This window comes from Mizuhopecten yessoensis, unplaced genomic scaffold (assembly GCF_002113885.1).
Source record: "Mizuhopecten yessoensis strain PY_sf001 unplaced genomic scaffold, ASM211388v2 scaffold7473, whole genome shotgun sequence".
NCBI lineage: Eukaryota > Metazoa > Mollusca > Bivalvia > Pectinida > Pectinidae > Mizuhopecten > Mizuhopecten yessoensis.
In genome coordinates this window covers 1,546,152-1,565,741 of record NW_018407065.1, presented here as the reverse complement: position 1 = coordinate 1,565,741, position 19,590 = coordinate 1,546,152, and the positions used below count along the sequence as shown (strand labels likewise).

The 19,590-nt window shown below is 35.2% G+C and overlaps 2 protein-coding genes across 7 annotated transcripts in view; one reads left to right on the top strand and one right to left on the bottom strand.

The window, feature by feature from the left end:
- The window catches only part of LOC110453604 (CD109 antigen-like), a 29,146-nt gene extending 20,408 nt beyond the window's left edge, over positions 1 to 8,738 (top strand). The window contains exons 31-36 of the mRNA XM_021502607.1: positions 282 to 443; positions 823 to 885; positions 3,972 to 4,111; positions 4,623 to 4,797; positions 5,160 to 5,265; positions 5,435 to 8,738. Coding sequence (XP_021358282.1) covers positions 282 to 443; positions 823 to 885; positions 3,972 to 4,111; positions 4,623 to 4,797; positions 5,160 to 5,265; positions 5,435 to 5,622 — 834 coding nt within the window. The 3' untranslated portion in view covers positions 5,623 to 8,738. The remainder of the gene's footprint in view (positions 1 to 281; positions 444 to 822; positions 886 to 3,971; positions 4,112 to 4,622; positions 4,798 to 5,159; positions 5,266 to 5,434) is intronic.
- Positions 8,739 to 11,662: 2,924 nt separating this feature from the next.
- Positions 11,663 to 19,590, bottom strand: part of LOC110453633 (centrosomal protein of 89 kDa-like) — a 40,478-nt gene continuing 32,550 nt past the window's right edge. For all 6 annotated transcript variants that reach the window (XM_021502667.1, XM_021502672.1, XM_021502669.1 and 3 more), the window contains 4 exons: positions 18,016 to 18,105; positions 17,619 to 17,665; positions 17,165 to 17,287; positions 11,663 to 16,710 (listed from right to left, as the gene is read on the bottom strand). In XM_021502667.1, the coding sequence (XP_021358342.1) occupies positions 16,533 to 16,710; positions 17,165 to 17,287; positions 17,619 to 17,665; positions 18,016 to 18,105 (438 nt within the window). In that variant the 3' untranslated portion in view covers positions 11,663 to 16,532. The remainder of the gene's footprint in view (positions 16,711 to 17,164; positions 17,288 to 17,618; positions 17,666 to 18,015; positions 18,106 to 19,590) is intronic.

Here is a 19,590-nt window from a genome sequence, read left to right as displayed (position 1 = left end):
GGGGGGGCAACTTAATATAAAAAAAAATATAAAAAAATAACGATTTATATTGTCCAGCAATATACCTTGTTAAAATTGTTTCATGTTCTAATATCATATAAAGTTTCATTCAAAATATAGGAAAACATTCATCAGGGGGAAAAATAAAACCCTTTCACCACTGTGGACCACAATGGACTCATCCAGATAAATGTGTATGGTAGAGTCTACTTAATTTACCTAGGGGAGAAAGGGTTAGGATAGGACATTTATAGACTTAATGTACTCCTTATTTATTCCAGGATACCCTGGCAGCCATGGAGGCACTTTATGCCTTCACACAAGTCGACCCTAACAGGAACGTGTTTGACGTATACATGGAGCTGGAATCGTCAGCTTCTCCAGAGTGGGAAACCCTTATGATGATGACTAAATACAATTACACGGACCTGCAGGAAGTTTTCGTATGTATTTTTCTTCAGTGGTCACCTGCTTCAAACCTCTCTAGGCACCTCTAGGTAGCCCATTTTCAGAAAAATCTGGTGAGGTTTCGTGCCTTCCATGTCCAAATTAACGCCTTTCTTAAGGTGGCCCTTGAGTAGCCAATCAATGGCTGTGAAAACAAAAGAAACAACAGAGAATACAGTCAGTCGTTTCATTGAGAAATATGCATAACCACTCAATAAGATTACATAAAAAAGGTAGGGTTTTTTAAAATTTTGTTTTTGATGTTGTTAATTCAATCATTACAGGTCATCAATACTAAAGAGAAATGTGTTTATATTAAATGGTGAAGTAGGATTGAAATTATTATAGATGTCCATATTACTTTTTGTTCTACAGCTTCCTAAAGTTTATGGTCAGGTGAGAGTAACAGCCAAGGGAACAGGCAGAGCCCTCATGCAGGTATGTATTGAGCAGTGATGTCTACTGGTAATAAGTTCTAACTAGAAAATGAATTAAGGTATTTCTATGTGTAAAATCCCTGCATGTGCTTCCTTTCTACCTGTAATAAAGTACTATTTGACTATTCAACTTTAACTTAATACCTATTAAGCATCTTTCATTTATAATAAAACTATTAGAAAAATGTTTATCCTGCCTCAATGGATGTTCATAGAAAACAAAAAGAGGTCTATTTTTGAGATACCTTTATTCTATTTATAATTTAAGGACTTAAAAACCAGTTTATGATAAAACAAAATGTGTATGCATATGGCAAGTGAGCTGAGTTGTCTTCTTTGTTAGATAAGTCTTTGACAAAATGATGCACACATACAGCTTAAGCCTGTTTATGACCATCATTTCTGCCCGCATGGACCAGTTGTTGGTCACTTTGAAGAAGTGGTTGGTCATTACATTGGGAATTCTGAAATCTGTTATTATAAACAGGACATGGTAGCCTTCATTAGGATTATAAACAGGACATGGTAGCCTTCAGCAGGATTATAAACAGGACAGGGTAGGCTTCAGTAGGATTATAAACAGGACATGGTAGCCTTCAGTAGGATTATTAATAGGACATGATAGCTTTCAGTAGGATTATAAACAGGACGTGGTAGCCTTCATTAGGATTATAAACAGGACATGGTAGGCTTCAGTAGGGTTATAAACAGGACATGGTAGCCTTCAGTACGATTATAAACAGGACATGGTGGCCTTGAGTAGGATTATAAACAGGACATGGTGGCCTTCAGTAGGATTATAAACAGGACATGGTAGCCTTCAGTAGGATTATAAACAGGACAGGGTAGCCTTCAGTAGGATTATTAACAGGACATGGTAGCCGTCAGTAGGATTATAAACAGGACATGGTAGGCTTCAGTAGGATTATGAACAGGACATGGTAGCCTTCAGTAGGATTATAAACGGGACATGGTAGCCTTCAGTAGGATTATAAACAGGACAGGGTAGCCTTCAGTAGGATTATAAACAGGACATGGTAGCCTTCAGTGGAATTATAAACAGGACATGGTAGCCTTCAGTAGGATTATAAACAGGACTTGGTAGCCTTCAGTAGGATTATAAACAGGACAGGGTAGCCTCCAGTAGGATTATAAACAGGACATGGTAGGCTTCAGTAGGATTATAAACAGGACATGGTAGCCTCCAGTAGGATTATAAACAGGACATGGTGGCCTTGAGTAGGATTATAAACAGGACATGGTAGCCTTCAGTGGAATTATAAACAGGACATGGTAGCCTTCAGTATGATTATAAACAGGACATGGTAGCCTTCAGTAGGATTATAAACGGGACATGGTAGGCTTCAGCAGGATTATAAACAGGACATGGTAGGCTTCAGTAGGGTTATAAACAGGACATGGTAGGCTTCAGTAGGATTATGAACAGGACATGGTAGCCTTCAGTAGGATTATAAACGGGACATGGTAGGCTTCAGCAGGATTATAAACAGGACATGGTAGGCTTCAGTAGGGTTATAAACAGGACATGGTAGGCTTCAGTAGGATTATAAACAGGTAAACAGGACATGGTAGCCTTCAGTAGGATTATAAATAGGACATGATAGCTTTCAGTAGGATTATAAACAGGACATGGTAGCCTTCAGTGGGATTATAAACAGGACATGGTAGCCTTCAGTAGGATTATAAATAGGACATGATAGCTTTCAGTAGGATTATAAACAGGACATGGTAGCCTTCAGCAGGATTATAAACAGGACAGGGTAGCCTTCATTAGGATTATAAACAGGACATGGTAGGCTTCAGCAGGATTATAAACAGGACATGGTAGGCTTCAGTAGGGTTATAAACAGGACATGGTAGGCTTCAGTAGGATTGTAAACAGGACATGGTGGCCTTCAGTAGGATTATAAACAGGACATGGTAGACTTCAGTAGGATTATAAACAGGACATGGTAGCCTTCAGAAGGATTATAAACAGGACATGGTAGCTTTCAGTAGGATTATAAAAAGGATATGGTAGGCTTCAGTAGGATTATAAACAGGACATGGGAGGCTTCAGTAGGATTATAAACAGGACATGGTAGCCTCCAGTAGGATTATAAACAGGACATGGTATGCTTCAGTAGGATTATAAACAGGACAGGGTAGCCTCCCGTAGGATTATAAACAGGACATGGTAGGCTTCAGCAGGATTATAAACAGGACATGGTAGGCTTCAGTAGGATTATGAACAGGACATGGTAGCCTTCAGTAGGATTATAAACAGGACATGGTAGCTTTCAGTAGGATTATAAAAAGGACATGGTAGGCTTCAGTAGGATTATAAACAGGACATGGTAGGCTTCAGTAGGATTATAAACAGGTAAACAGGACATGGTAGCCTTCAGTACGATTATAAACAGGACAGGGTAGCCTTCAGTAAGATTATAAACAGGACATGGTAGGTTTCAGTAGGATTATAAAAAGGATATGGTAGGCTTCAGTAGGATTATAAACAGGTAAACAGGACATGGTAGCCTTCAGTAGCATTATAAACAGGACATGGTAGCCTCCAGTAGGATTATAAACAGGACATGGGAGGCTTCAGTAGGATTATAAACAGGTAAACAGGACATGGTAGCCTTCAGTAGGATTATAAACAGGACATAGTAGGCTTCAGTAGGATTATAAACAGGACATAGTAGCCTTCAGTAGGATTATAAACAGGACATGGTAGGCTTCAGTAGGATTATAAACAGGACATGGTTGGCTTCAGTAGGAATATAAACAGGACATGGTAGCCTTCAGTAGGATTATAACCAGGACATGGTAGGCTTCAGTAGGATTATAAACAGGACATGGTAGCCTTCAGTAGGATTATAAACAGGACATGGTAGGCTTCAGAGGTTTGGAAAAAAAGATTTCTATTGGCAAGTTGTTGCTATAGCAAGTTTAAACTTACCCTAGGAGAAAAGAATGCAATAGATGTTCTGATGATTGACCATTGTTCGTTACAGCTGACTTCAACTTACCCTAGGAGTATAGAATGCAATAGATTTTCTGATGTTTAACCATTATTTGTTACAGCTGACCACAACAGTGAATGTGGAGTATGCCTGGCAGATAAAGAACACAGTAGACAGTAAACAATTCTATCTGCTGGACCTCGACTACCTACATTTCAGCGGCAGGAATTTCTCTACCATGGAGATGATGCCTTGTGTCAGGTTGGTACATATGTCCTAATTATTCAAAAACTTAAATTTTCACCTGGGCTGCTTTCATTTATCGTGATACAAATGGTTGAACCGGTTGTGTGTGGGACCTAGTAATCTGAATATGCTGCTTTCAGGCGAGGTCTTGACTAAGCCTTGCAAGGCCTGCATTGAACATTTGCAGGTTTGCCAGGATTTATACCCGAAATTGTTATATTTAAAAACAGACATTCCAGTTGACCCGGAAATGGGCCCTAATTGTTCAAACTGTTTAATTTTCTAATAATTTTGTAGCAAAATTTATTCTTTTATCAGATAATGACAATGTTTCCTTTTTTACATTAGTCATACTGAAAAAGATTGATAGATAAAGAAGGGAATTCTATTTCTAAACTGGGGGGGGGGGGGGGGGGGGGGGCTATGCATTTCTCACAATACTCTGCCTTGATTTAAATGTGTTAAATTAATTTCATTATTTAATGCAAACCATCAAATAATCCTGTGGTAAATTAATTTGTTGTAGCTGGATCTACACAGAGAAGTCTGTGACATCTGGCCTCAGTGTCTTAGAAATTGACATGCCCTCCGGCTATGTGGTAATGAACGACACATTGCGAAGCTTGGTGTTGAACAATACAGTGCGAAATCTCCAACGAGCCGAATTCTACAACAGAAAAGTCGTTTTCTACTTTGATTATGTAAGTTATCTGTACCAGACGAATCTTAAGTTTGGATAAATTTTCCTCTTATTTAACTGATTTTGTAAGTTGGGTGTATGATAGTCGCATATCAACTTTTTGTGGAATGCAGGCTTAGTTTTTGCATTAGATGTACATGTCTCTCTGCTAAAATTCAACTTTTGACAAAATAAGCTATCTTGTTTGAACTGAAAGAATTTATTAGTGACTCTTATCTTAATAAACTGAACTAATTTAGTGAGCTGTGTTATATTCTTGTCCTTAATATTGTACCTTTGATATTTATGTTACGCGATAAAATGTATGAATTATTTATATTGTCCTAAATGGTGATAATTCATTTGTGAATTTTCCTGTCACAGTTGGACCAGAGTCGGTCATGCGTGAGGTTCAAGGCTCATCGTTGGTACCCTGTTGCCAACATGACCATCCAACACAAGATGCGACTGTTTGACTACTATGAACCAGGTAGGACACCCCTCATGTAGAACCATTTTCCTGATAAAAATCTCATCGGAAGCTATTTTGGCAGCCGTTTTCTTAAAAGAACAATGCCAGTGTTTAAGTGAAATTAACATTTAGCCATTTGTCAACCTTTTTTATACAATTGTCAATGCAACTGTATTTTTTTTTGCAGGTTTGCATAATACAACAATGTACACAACATACAATTTATTCAACCTGAATATCTGTTATGTATGTGGATCCTACCAATGTCCCTACTGTCCTTTCTTCAATGTGGCAACCATCTTGAAAGCCAGCTTTACCATGGTAACGCTGATAATGGGGTTCTTCATCAAAAGATACATGCTTCGGGTGACATAACAAGACTTGTTGATCACATCTTCAGGATCTCTCATCTCTTAGGTTGATTTTCTTAATAGAAATTGAACCATATGGTTGGTTGACGTTCAAGAATAATTCACTGTTGCATACAGCTTCTGATAATCAACAGTAACGAGGGGGTGAAGGATTCCAATAAGATAATTCAGAGCAAATACACATGTTCTAGCATATTTTTCCATTGAAAAATTGTCCTACTTTTTTTTTTACAAATGTGATGTATCGTAACAAATTTAATTGTTTAATGAAAAAAGTGTCTATTAGTCGATTGTGCCATTCATAAACTTTGTCTATGTAACGATAAATGTAATTAAAAAGAATATGTTATAGACTTAAAAATAATTGACATTGTTAAAACTATTGTGCTGTTGAATTTAGCCCTGCTAGGCGAAGGTTTACTGTGCTATTAGACTGAAACGTCTTGAAACTATCAAATGAAAACAGTAGTAACATGATTTTAATCAAAGAATGATCAGAGTATATGTAATTTGGTTCAATTTGGTATATGATTGACTTTTCAACTTTCATACATATTTTTCTTCTTAGTTTTAATGGTACATTTTTGCTGTTGATGCAATTAAAAGTGATTAAATGTAATGCAAATGTAAAATGTAATTATATATTGACCCAATTAGTAGACCAGATTTGCAAGTGTTTTTTACATGTTTGTGTACTTGTATGTGTCCGACGGAATGTTATCTTTTCTGTTATTTCTTTGTGTATAGGAAGTGTTTTATAATGATGTATAAATATCTTTTGTACAATTTGTAAATATATTCAGAGTGTAAATATTTTGTATAATATGTATGTAAATTAGATGTCAGATATCAAAGAATATTTTTTATACTAAACTAAGAATGGAGGGTAATTGTGTGAGTGGCTGATGGATTGTTCACCATTATTTCTCGGAGAAAACGGATCTTTGATCCATATGTTTTGAAAATGAGAAATTCCTGCAAGTGAATGTTTTATTTTGCATGTAAACATTTTTGTGAATAATTGAACATGTAATAAATTGTATGAATGAATAAAATAGTGTGTGGTGAATGGAGAAAAGAGAGTATAAAATCAGAATATGGAGTATGATTATTATAAATTAACTTGAAGCTGATTGTGAACATGACACCGGAGATGAAGCTTCCATCTCCTCTTACTGGCTTTCTCAGTGTACACAAGGGTCTTATGTCATCTATATTCTCTTTAGAATCTTGATAAAAGTAATTTGGCATACTTTCTTCAACCAAAGTCTTCCCTACTTTGACCTTTTATATATTATCGTATTTCATTTGAATGAAAGATAGATTACACATATAAATATAGTATGCAAGAGTGGAACTTTTATAGGGAAAATATAATAACATTCCAACCATTTCCCCCCATAATTTTGTATTTTTAGCATATTTCACACCGAGTCCTGATATGTATTGAGGGAATTTCATTATTTCAGATTTTAATTACTAGGTTCTGCTGTAGCAAGATTTCATTAGTGTATTTACTCATTCACCCTGGAAAACGCATTTGAACTCTTCCAATTCAAAGGTTGGAATAGTTAATTATGAAATACCATGGGTGAATGTATTAATATTTTGGCAAGCTCATTTTTCCTGTTTATTAATATCTATAATAATGTTATTCCTCTGTATTGTTATGACTATGTGTATATAACTACAACTATATATTTTGATTTCTACAACATATTTCAGGTCTTTCATAATTCATCATCCATGATATGCAGTTAATTTTTAATTTTGATTTTAACTTGTTGTCATTAAGTGGAATACTACCAGTGTAGCATTTTAACATAGGAATCCTGAATCAGTACATGTATAATTTAAATTTCATAATTATAAAGTAATCTTATATATAGTCAAGACTATGATTCTACCAACAAGTGTTTTAAGAAATTATGGCAATTTGGTTAAATATAAATTGATTTTATATAATTCCATGAATGTGTCATGAAAACAATTTCTTTAATGTACAAAATTAATGTAAACTTTTTGGCAAATTCAAAACATAAACGTTCTGTATATACTTAAAGATATGGACAAACATTATATACTTGACAAAGTTGTTCACATCAAATATATAAAAGATAAGTGTATTTTGGACAGTGTCAAAAGTTAACTACCAATATTAAACATAGATCATATTTGGATTAAGGATTTAGTGACTTTTTACCAGGAGATATAATTTTTACATGGAAATAAGATAATAATAATCATTCACATTCTTCTGTTCTCATAGTAATTCTCTTTACATTTATCATTCATAATCCTCAATTTTCATTTTCATTTTTTGTACAAATAGTGATGTAATTATAATTATCTTAAATTTCGTCTATGAATACCCAGAGCCCAACCAGCCCGTTTAGTATCTTTTCCAATGAGGTGTTTAACTGTGGCTACAGCAGACTTCGCTTAGTAATGAATATTTTCATACATCCAAGGTGACGTATATAAAGGATGCTAGCTTAGGCGACACCGTGGAACTACTCGGTAGTGAAGCGGACATAAAACCACTCAACCAGGGGACACATCTAGATCATTCGATGCTATAGGTCCAAAACAGGTGGAGAAATTGGCCAATTAATTACAGACGTTACAATGAAATCAGTTTTAATCAAACAGCCAAAAAAATTATACCAGAGTGATATATGCAATGGAATTAATTGATAACATTCTGTCAATCAATTTCATTTCATCTCATTTATATTGAGAAAGCATCCTCTTAATATTGAATTTAAGTATTTTCGAATAAAGTGGTCTGCAAAATACAGAAATAATGTGATTCTAAGTAGTCAAAATAATTGTGAATATTTGACAGCATTGTCAGGTAGACTACTGTGAAACCTGTAGACTCTGACGTCAATAATGAGCACACATTTTTCCTACTCCTTAGATCAGCTTTATTAAACCATTGTGGATCAGATAAATGAGCAGCTTCTTCTTTCACCAAACCTTGGTACGATCATCTCATCTGTAAGTAAGTCCATGGTTCACTGTTAACTTGCTCATGTAACATATATATTTCATACCTATAACAAACATTCATGTGATTTTATACACAAAGATGAAATAAAATTACCAATTTTCTTACTTAATGTTTTGTTATATTTTCAATAATATGTTCATTTTGCTCATATTTATCCGGCAACCAGCCGATGCCTGGTGATAACTTTATCCATATCTATTGCAGTATAGAAGTGTCAACATTTTAGCATCCTGCAACAAGCCTTACCCCATTTTTTGAGTCCAGAGATTCTATGTTGGGCCACCTGAGCATTCTGCAGGATAAATAAGGCAGGACTCTTATGTCATCTTAACCAGACTGAATGGAAATCGGGGATAACCAGTGGTTTGGTTGTTGTGAGAACTCACTTTAGCAGTCGGGGATAACCAATGGTTTGTTTGCGAGAACTCACTTCAGTAGATGGGGATAAATAGTGGTTTGGTTGTTGTGAGAACTCACTTCAGTAGTCGGGGGATAACCAGTGGTTTGGTTGTTGTGAGAACTCGCTTCAGTAGTCGGGGGAAAAATAGTGGTTTGTTTGTGAGAACTCACTTCAGTAGTCAGGGATAACCAGTGGTTTGGTTGTTGTGACAACTCACTTCAGTAGTCGGGGGATAACCAGTGGTTTGGTTGTTGTGAGAATTCACTTCAGTAGTCGGGGGCTAAATATTGGTTTGGTTGTTGTGAGGACTCACTTCAGTAGTCAGGGATAACCAGTGGTTTGGTTGTTGTGAGAACTCACTTCAGTAGTCAGGGATAAGCAGTGGTTTGGTTGTTGTGACAACTCCCTTCAGTAGTCGGGGGATAACCAGGGGTTTGGTTGTTGTGAGAACTCACTTTAGTAGTCAGGGATAACCAGTGTTTTGGTTGTTGCGAGAACTCACTTCAGTAGTCGGGGATAACCAGTGGTTTGTTTGTTGTGAGAACTCACTTCAGTAGTCGGGGGATAACCAGTGGTTTGTTTGTGAGAACTCACTTCAGTAGTCAGGGGATAAATAGTGGTTTGGTTGTTATGAGAACTCACTTCAGTAGTTGTGGATACCCAGTGGTTTCGTTGTTGCGAGAACTCACCTCAGCAGTCGGGGATAACAAGTGGTTTGGTTGTTGTGAGAACACGCTTCAGTAGTCAGGGATAACCAGTGGTTTGGTTGTTGCGAGAACTCACTTCAGTAGTCGGGGGATAACCAGTGGTTTGGTTGTTGTGAGAACTCACTTCAGTAGTCGGGGGATAAATAGTAGTTTGGTTGTTGTGAGAACTCACTTCTGTAGTCGGGGGATAAATAGTGGTTTGGTTGTTGTGAGAACTCACTTCAGTAGTCGGGGGATAAATAGTAGTTTGGTTGTTGTGAGAACTCACTTCAGTAGTCGGGGATAACTAGTGGTTTGGTTGTTGCAAAAACTCACTTCAGTAGTTGGGGATAACCAGTGGTTTGGTTGTTGTGAGAACTCGCTTCAGTAGTCGTGGATAACCAGTGCTTTGGTTGTTGCAAGAACTCACTTCAGTAGTCGGGGATAACCAGTGGTTTGGTTGTTGTGAGAACTCACTTCAGTAGTCGGGGATAACTAGTGGTTTGGTTGTTGCAAAAACTCCCTTCAGTAGTTGGGGATAACCAGTGGTTTGTTTGTTGTGAGAACTCACTTCAGTAGTTGGGGATAACCAGTGGTTTGTTTGTTGTGAGACCTCTCTTCAGTAGTCGGGGGATAAATAGTGGTTTGTTTGTGAGAACTCACTTCAGTAGTCGGGGGATAACCAGTGGGTTGGTTGTTGTGAGAACTCGCTTCAGTAGTCGTGGATAACCAGTGCTTTGGTTGTTGCTAGAACTCACTTCAGTAGTCGGGGATAACCAGTGGTTTGGTTGTTGCGAGAACTCACTTCAGAAGTCGGGGATAACCAGTGGTTTGTTTGTTGTGAGAACTCGCTTCAGTAGTCGGGGGATAAATAGTGGTTTGTTTGTGAGAACTCACTTCAGTTGTTGCGAGAACTCACTTCAGTAGTCGGGGATATCCAGTGGTTTGGTTGTTGTGAGAACTCACTCCAGTAGTTGGGGATATCCAGTGGTTTGGTTGTTGTGAGAACTCGCTTCAGTAGTCGTGGATAACCAGTGCTTTGGTTGTTGCAAGAACTCACTTCAGCAGTCGGGGATAACCAGTGGTTTGGTTGTTGTGAGAACTCACTTCAGTAGTCAGGGATAACTAGTGGTTTGGTTGTTGTGAGAACTTTAACCCACTTCAGTAGTCAGGGATAACTAGTGGTTTGGTTGTTGTGATAACCCACTTCAGTAGTCAGGGATAACTAGTGGTTTGGTTGTTGTGAGAACTCACTTCAGTAGTCAGGGATAACTAGTGGTTTGGTTGTTGTGAGAACTCACTTCAGTAGTCAGGGATAACTAGTGGTTTGGTTGTTGTGAGAACTCACTTCAGTAGTCAGGGATAACTAGTGGTTTGGTTGTTGTGAGAACTCACTTCAGTAGTCAGGGATAACTAGTGGTTTGGTTGTTGTGAGAACTCACTTCAGTAGTTGGGGGATAAATAGTGGTTTGGTTGTTGTGAGAACTCACTTCAGTAGTTGGGGGATAAATAGTGGTTTGGTTGTTGTGAGAACTCACTTCAGTAGTTGGGGGATAAATAGTGGTTTGGTTGTTGTGAGAACTCACTTCAGTAGTTGGGGGATAAATAGTGGTTTGGTTGTTGTGAGAACTCACTTCAGTAGTTGGGGGATAAATAGTGGTTTGGTTGTTGTGAGAACTCACTTCAGTAGTCTGGGGATAAATAGTGGTTTGGTTGTTGTGAGAACTCACTTCAGTAGTCGGGGATATTAGCAGTGGTTTTGTTGTTGTGAGAACTCACTTCAGTAGTCGGGGATAACCAGTGGTTTGGTTATTGTGAGAACTTTACTTGTCAGGTAATCCTTTCGTATTTCCAATGTAACCTTTTTGGGTATAAATTTTTGAAACTGACTTTACAGGTGAGATGCCAAAGAATCATTACTATAACAACTTTATATATATAATTGATTTTATTGATCATTGATTTGAGGACGATTTGATGTGAAGCATGCACACTATGATTCCTGACACTCATAACCACCGTCTCTATCACACTCAGCTCTAACCATTTCTCGTCAGAAACAAATCTCGGTAGTTAAAACAATTAGATGGATATTGTATTATACAAATATATTCATATTTTGTTTATTATAATTTCCTGATAATGATACAAAGCCTGAATAATAAGCCGAAATTACATTTACTGATGATTTTCTGATTGGTTTAAACATTCCATTTTGACACTATCTGAGATCTTCCGTTCCAACATTCACACAAACTGATACAATATAAATGATAACTACATGTACTTAATACATAACCAATTTTCATACAAATTAACCAATGATTGCACACATTCATGAACCCCCTTATATCCCTATTCATAAATCTCTTAAAGATGGATATGTAAAGGAAATTATGTACCGATATGTTAGTGTTTTACTAGCAATAAATATCTTTTACTGAAAAGTGGAAATTTTCATGTTTCAGATTTTTGCTCGACTCCAGCAAAACTGCTTCCATATACAACATTGCAGTGTGTTAATGTCATATACAACAACGCAGTGTGTTAATGTTATAAACAACATCGCAGTGTGTTAATGTTTATACAACATCACAGTGTGTTAATGTTTATACAACATCACAGTGTGTTAATGTCATATACAACATCACAGTGTGTTAATGTTTATACAACATTGCAGTGTGTTAATATTTATACAACATCACAGTGTGTTAATGTTCATACAACATCACAGTGTGTTAATGTTCATACAACATTGCAGAGTGTTAACGTTCATACAACATCGCAGTGTGTTAATGTTTATACAACATCACAGTGTGTTAATGTCATATACAACATCGCAGTGTGTTAATGTTCATACAACATCGCAGTGTGTTAATCAATGTTCAAGCACATGCAAAATTTTGTGCTTGCTCAGCTAATAAAAATTCGTAAAAATTTCCACCAAGAAAATAAATCCCCTTTAGAAGTCATCTGACACTATTGAAGTCAATATACAGATCTTTAGAATTACCCCCAGGTAATCACATTTTACTGAAAATTTATGGTCAACAACAGCTTTGAGAAAGCAAATTTCCCTGGCAATAACTTTAAATTAACAAGGTTACATATAGATATTGACAACCGACTACAATCTCAACTGTAATATAAACCTTCAACTAATAACTCTAACACACAATGAATAGTAAATGTTCATTTCTTCACTAGATTATTAAAGATTAATGGACGGAGATAATCAAATTAAAGTTTTACATAATTAATAATGGAAAAAAAACTACCAACAAAAATATAAACAATGAAATATGCAAAAAGAATGTTACAATAAATATACAATACTTAATGATAAAATAAAGGTAAAATGAAACAGAAGCTTGTTAACTCTATCACAGCTGTAATTAAACAAATACAGGTATGACTACTAATTGATTAACAAAAGCACCAATGAAGTACAAAGTAACAAGGTGAAGAACTTACAATATAATTAACAATTAGGACCAAACAAAAATAATAATCATACAGTGTTGATACATGAATTTATATTATGTGATTTCTAAAGATTTACAAACTGTCTAAAAGGATATAAATCTTTTAAAACATTCCCATTTTTATATTCTTACATAAACTTGAATAATCTACCATTCTGGCTCTGTGTTAATGACTACTAAGATCTGCCAAACAAATATTGCTTAAACTTATCAAATTTACCACTATGATAGGAATTTTTTTAGTTGATTTCTAAAATTTATTGATAAAAGGATATTTAGTCAATCAAATTATAGTACGAAAACAAATTATTTCATATTCGTTGTTTATAATAATTCTTGCTGGACCTGTGGACTACATCTATGAATCAAACAACTGTAATATTTTATCAGTTAAATAAACAGGTCATCTTGATTGTATCAGGTCCCAGTAGCAATTTTTTTTTTTATATACAAGTACGTACTTACATTCTAACTTGAATATGCTCTAATTTCAGTTTCTTAAAATTATATTTTCTTTCAAATCAAGAACAATCATAATATTTATTATTGCAAATAACTTTTGAGGGAGTATGGGGCATGAAATATGTTTTATTTTGAGGATGAAGAATGTAAAAGTTAAGAGGTATGATTCCTGTCCTGGACAGTACACTGGTACCATGCCCTAAGATAGTTATGGTAGTATATACATGACAATGATGTTTTTTGTTTTAAATGTATTATGATAATAAGTTTTTAAGCAATCATTTAAAAACGACTATGTACTAAAGCATTTAAAAGTGTAAAATTGTATGTACAAAGTATGAATATTAATCAGAAAACATTTGGCAATGTACTGAAATGTACTGCAAGTAACAACTTATTACATATCATCTAACTACATACTTTTAAATTGAACAAATATTTTTTCTTATAATTCAATGTCTTTGAAGTAACCCATGGTAGTTAATACCATATTCTACCTAATTAAGAGCCCTGTTCTTAATAAGAATCCCTAGTCCACTTTCTTGTTAGAGCATCCCATCTCTTTACCACAATTTGCAGACTTACCTGAAAAGTGTCTATTATGGCTATTTTTGAGAATTCTGGCTGTTTACCAAACTGATAAGCTCCTAGAGCACACTAACAAGACAGTCATTAACAATGTTAAAGTCGATTATCAATTTTGGTCAATCAGCATACTGGTTTGGAGGAGATATAATGTATAGCTCCTACAGGAAATAACTGACTTTTAAAAATGTATTAAAAAGTCCCTCACAAAAATTTGATTTAGTTTTGAAGCACCAAGCAGAAGAGAATTACCAGGTACTCCAGTCATCTCAGATTTACCTCCCCTCATATAAATATAGCTCAGGCTACTTAACGATTCCCATAACTGATCTGTCTGACACACCAACCTATTGTAAAAATTAATGGAAACTTCTAAATGAGATTTTTTTTTTTACATCAGATCTTTCAGAATCAGCACCCATTGAATACAAAAATGCAATACTATAAAACAACTTATTTTTGACAAATTCTATAAATTGGTGCACCATTTATTTTTTAATGAAATGATGGAAAACCAAATGGAACCAATTATACTATCAATGAAAAACTAGTTTACGTATCAAAATAATGACAAGAGTCTTTTGTGATTAATGTGAATTCGTGGAACTGTCCTTATCTAGTGTATTTCCTCTGAAGACGTGACATTTAAAAAAAAAAAAACACAGAATAAAATTTAAACCAATATATGTAAAATATATGTACTTGAAATCTGACTTTGGTTTTCTTTTTGTAATGTATAGTTCATATGCTGTCACTGTTATTAAGTATGATAACAAAAAGGTATGCTAACTATGAGGGTTCCAGTGCAATGATCTGTATGGACTTCTATGGGTTGCGTTTTATCAATTACAAAATGAAATAATCATTGGTATCAATGTTTACCAATGATCGCTGCCTGTCTACGAATGATAAAAATTGCAATATAATGGCTAGCACATGTCTTGCATCCGTTTAACTTTATACAGTAAATTTGTTGTAAAATCATTAGAAATATGTGTATACAATCAAATATAAAATAAAGCTGGACAGATTGTTAGATATCAACACAAATCATCTCTTGCCATTCATACAATGACTGTCTCTGAGGAAAATAACTTCAGCAAGTCTATAGACACACGTGCATGTGTACATGTATATCTATTCCTAGTAATTTTAGTGACCTGTAACTACACAGTATAGTACCAGCAGTGGTTTGAAGAAATATTTTTGCAAATGGACACACAAAGGACATTGATAACTTTGTCCTTTGTTACAGCTTTCAGAGTTTCCTCTTACTGTTTACTATATTTAGATATATGTGAAAATATACAGCGGCCAAAAAATGGCTGAGTTTATAGAACGTTCTAGTAGATATCAACCAATCAAGGTTTTATACACTTACAAACACTGATTATTTTGGCAGAATATTTATGCTATTGTTATCATTAAATGATTTCATTTTCACAAGGAAAAATAATTTGAAATAGACATATCCAGGAGTATACACATACTGCCTTCTCAATAATGAAAATACCATAAAAGGTGTTTTCATCGAAAAACGAAATGAGAAAACTTAGAGATATATGGTATAGTTAATATGGATGACAACGCTGGTGAAGATACTTTATATACAGGAAAGAGGAATAATACAGTCACAGCCGTAATCATCCTACTTAGAGTGAACATATAATTAAAATAAAACAAGTCTTTTATTGTCAATTAGACTTTGTGTCAAAGGTTTTCCTGTCTTCTTTCAGAAGTCAATACAGTTTTTATAACACAGCAAACTCTTTAAAAAGAGCAAGTTAAGACCTGATGACACTACAAGGCTGCAATGGTAACTGATTCCACTAGTATTTTTCTATTGTTTTCTATTTAAATGATACATACTAATAAATAAACTATTATTGTTACATTTTTAAACAATCTATACTTGGGACTAATCTATATTTCTATGGACGGAAAAATAGTATAAATGTCACAAAGTCCCAATTGTGAGGCTTTTAAAATTTTGAAGGCTATCTTTTGATAAAAATTGACCAATTTTCTTCATGTTTCAGTTATCTAAATCAATCAAATTCCTTATAATTTCTGTAACATCGTACCTAGGAAAAATCTTCAAAATACTTTAATTCTTCATTGGAAATAATCTAAAACAAGAGACTATAAATAAATTATATCAAAACTTATTTTTGACTTAACAGTGTAAAAGGTGACTTTGTGACAGTAAATCTGGCAAAGAGAACTGATAAGCAGCATTGTCAAAACACCGGAGATACGGAAGACATCAACGATCCCTCGCTAATCCTCTCCGTCAGAAGACAAGTAGATGAGCTCCCTCTTTTCACTGCTGTCAATGGCCTCAGACAGACCTTCATGTTTCCGTAATTTTTTCATACTGTGTCTTAGAACATCTTTCATGCGTTCATTTTCTGTGTTGGCTGACCTCCACATGACCTCCAACTCCTCCTCAACATCTCTGTAAGATAATACGTATCACATAATCTCCTCCCTTACAGAAATTTACCATACATTTTAATTTGATACAAATTGGGACAGTTAAAATATCTGTATTTTTATACATTTAGTAAGGCCAGGTTACATACAAGTGTAAATCCTGGTCTTCCTCAATTGGCCAGGTGGCGGTTTTGCCCCCTCCTTTAATAGTCACATAATTGTTTTCATTGGGCATAATGCCTCTATGTGTTCAGATCAGTATGATGTGACATGTTTTACATGTTTTGTATACATGATTTTATTTTACGTCATTTTTATAATAAACGGCCTTTTTTAATTCATACTGTGGCATTACTGGTTTTATGTGACTATTGAACTTTTGGTAAAAGCTTGCTGTATGACTGGGTACTGAACCGCACATCATAAAATATTACATTTTATGTATAAATATTCTCTGACACTGTCATGTCACTTACTTCTTGTCATCAACGACGTTGTTGATAATCTTCTCCTTTTCCGACACCAACATTCGTAAGTGGTTAATCTCCCTCTCGTACTCCTTCTTCTGGTTAGTAAAATTGACGTCTTGTTCCTTTAGTCTGAAATATAGGAACTTTTATCAGTATTGAATACAAAAGTCTAAAATATGTGATGAAGATGACAAAGATATGACACATTAATTTGAAGCAGGAGAGCCACCAAGTCACTCAAACTCTTGAGTTTAAAAAAAATTAACATCAAAATCACCCTTTGACTCGGGAACACTGAATAAAGATCAGTCGGGTTGATTGTCATTGTACACTACCTACACCCAGTGTCACTAGACGACTGATCATATATACAGTTAACATGCTCTGATGAATATATCTTCTTGGTTGAAGGATGGAAAATAAACAATCCTACTCAGTTGTGTATGCACACTGTTCTTACCTTCCTGCGACGGTATTCAGCTTAGCCGCAGCCTTCATCTTATATAACTGTAATAGAAGGTGTAGAATATGATGGGTATACATTAGTAATTATTGAGACAAAGGCAACTATAGTATGTTTTCACAAGTCTAATGGTAATTAAATACTGTTCCCTCCCCCCCCCCTCCTCCCCCAAAAACTCCACTCTGCTTTCCTTGCAAGATTTGTTTTTTATCAATTTCTTTTTTCTTTTCTTTCGTTTTTTGAAGAACTTCACTATATAGATATATTCATCGGAAATTTCTGAGTTTTAATTTCATCAATCTTTCAAATTTAATAATCTGAAATAAATCAAATCCCTTTTGAACTATAATTGTTTATCATAACACAGCTAATTCTACATCTAATAAACACTCACCTTTAACTTTTCCTCCATTTTGCCCTTGGACACATTACCACTCAGCAACTTATTTACCGCCTTTTTGGTCTCATTTTCCTGTTCTCTTGCCTGGAAAATTAAAACCAATTCTTCAAATAAGATCTGCTTTTGATAATTGTATGTTAGACTCACCAGCAACATATTTATCAAAACTAAACAAAGTTTTACTTAAAAAGTATTAAAATCTTTTGTATTTTGGAGATGCACTTTAGCTGTATCACTGTCTTTTCAAAGAGGAATGGAAGAAGATCCACTAGATCACACCGACAGGTCCTACAGGAGGACTACACAACATCACATCTGATTTGGCGCACGAAACATAGATAATTGTGCAAATAAATTCAAGAAGTTAAAGAATTGCCAATCTAAAATGTTTAATTACCAGGGTACATATAAAAAAACATATAGAAACAAGACACTTTTTCTGGAGATTGAGAACAGTAGACTGAACACAGAAACTGTTACTATACTTGTAGTTACTACAGGGCCCTAACCCAATAGTACATGCAAATATACACTTTATTTTGAATATACATACTGGTAAAAAAAAAAAAAAATGTTTCTGATATTGTGTAATGCATCTACAGTATTTATATTCTGTTGTAAATCACAAATGGACATTTGATGATTTTGAACAAACTGCAAAATTTTCAACATGAACTAATAACTTGATGTAGGGTATTAAGAGTAAGCCTTGGCTATTCTGTGTGTTTATATTGAAGTCCTAACAGGCATTGTCTGCCTCAAAACACCTACATACATGTACTGTAATGAGCGAGCGATTATGTGTGCACAACATAGGACTAAGACAGGGGGTTATGTTATTTGACCATGTACAATAATGATTTCTTAAAATAATTTCCTAATTTTTATATTTTAAAGAGTGATTTTAACATGCAAAATAGTAAAATAGACTGATGTATTTGTAATAAAATTGATTAAAATAGTTACATTACAACAATTCAATCATAGAAAGAGTACGAGCAAATGTCTGGGTAAAATGTGTTATTATAATTAGTGAAATGTGTAGGTGCAAGGACAAATATTTATGTGAAGACTTGACAATAATGGTGAGAGGACCAGAGCTTGTCCTCCCTAATGTCGTTATACATAGTGAGAGGACCAGAGTTTGTCCTCCCTAATGTCATTATATATGGTGAGAGAACCAGAGCTTGGCCTCCGTAATGTCGTTATACATAGTGAGAGGACCAGAGCTTGTCTTCCCTAATGTCGTTATGCCTGGTGAGAGGACCTGAGCTTGGCCTCCCTACTGTCGTTATACATGGTGAGAGGACCAGAGCTTGGCCTCCCTAATGTTGTTATATATGGTGAGAGGACCAGAGCTTGGCCTTCCTAATGTCGTTATACATGGTGAGAGGACCTGAGCTTGGCCTCCCTAATGTTGTTATACATGGTGAGAGGACCAGAGCTTGTCCTCCCTAATGTTGTTATACATGGTGAGAGGACCTGAGCTTGGCCTCCCTAATGTCGTTATACATGGTGAGAGGACCAGAGCTTGGCCTCCCTAATGTCGTTATACATGGTGAGAGGACC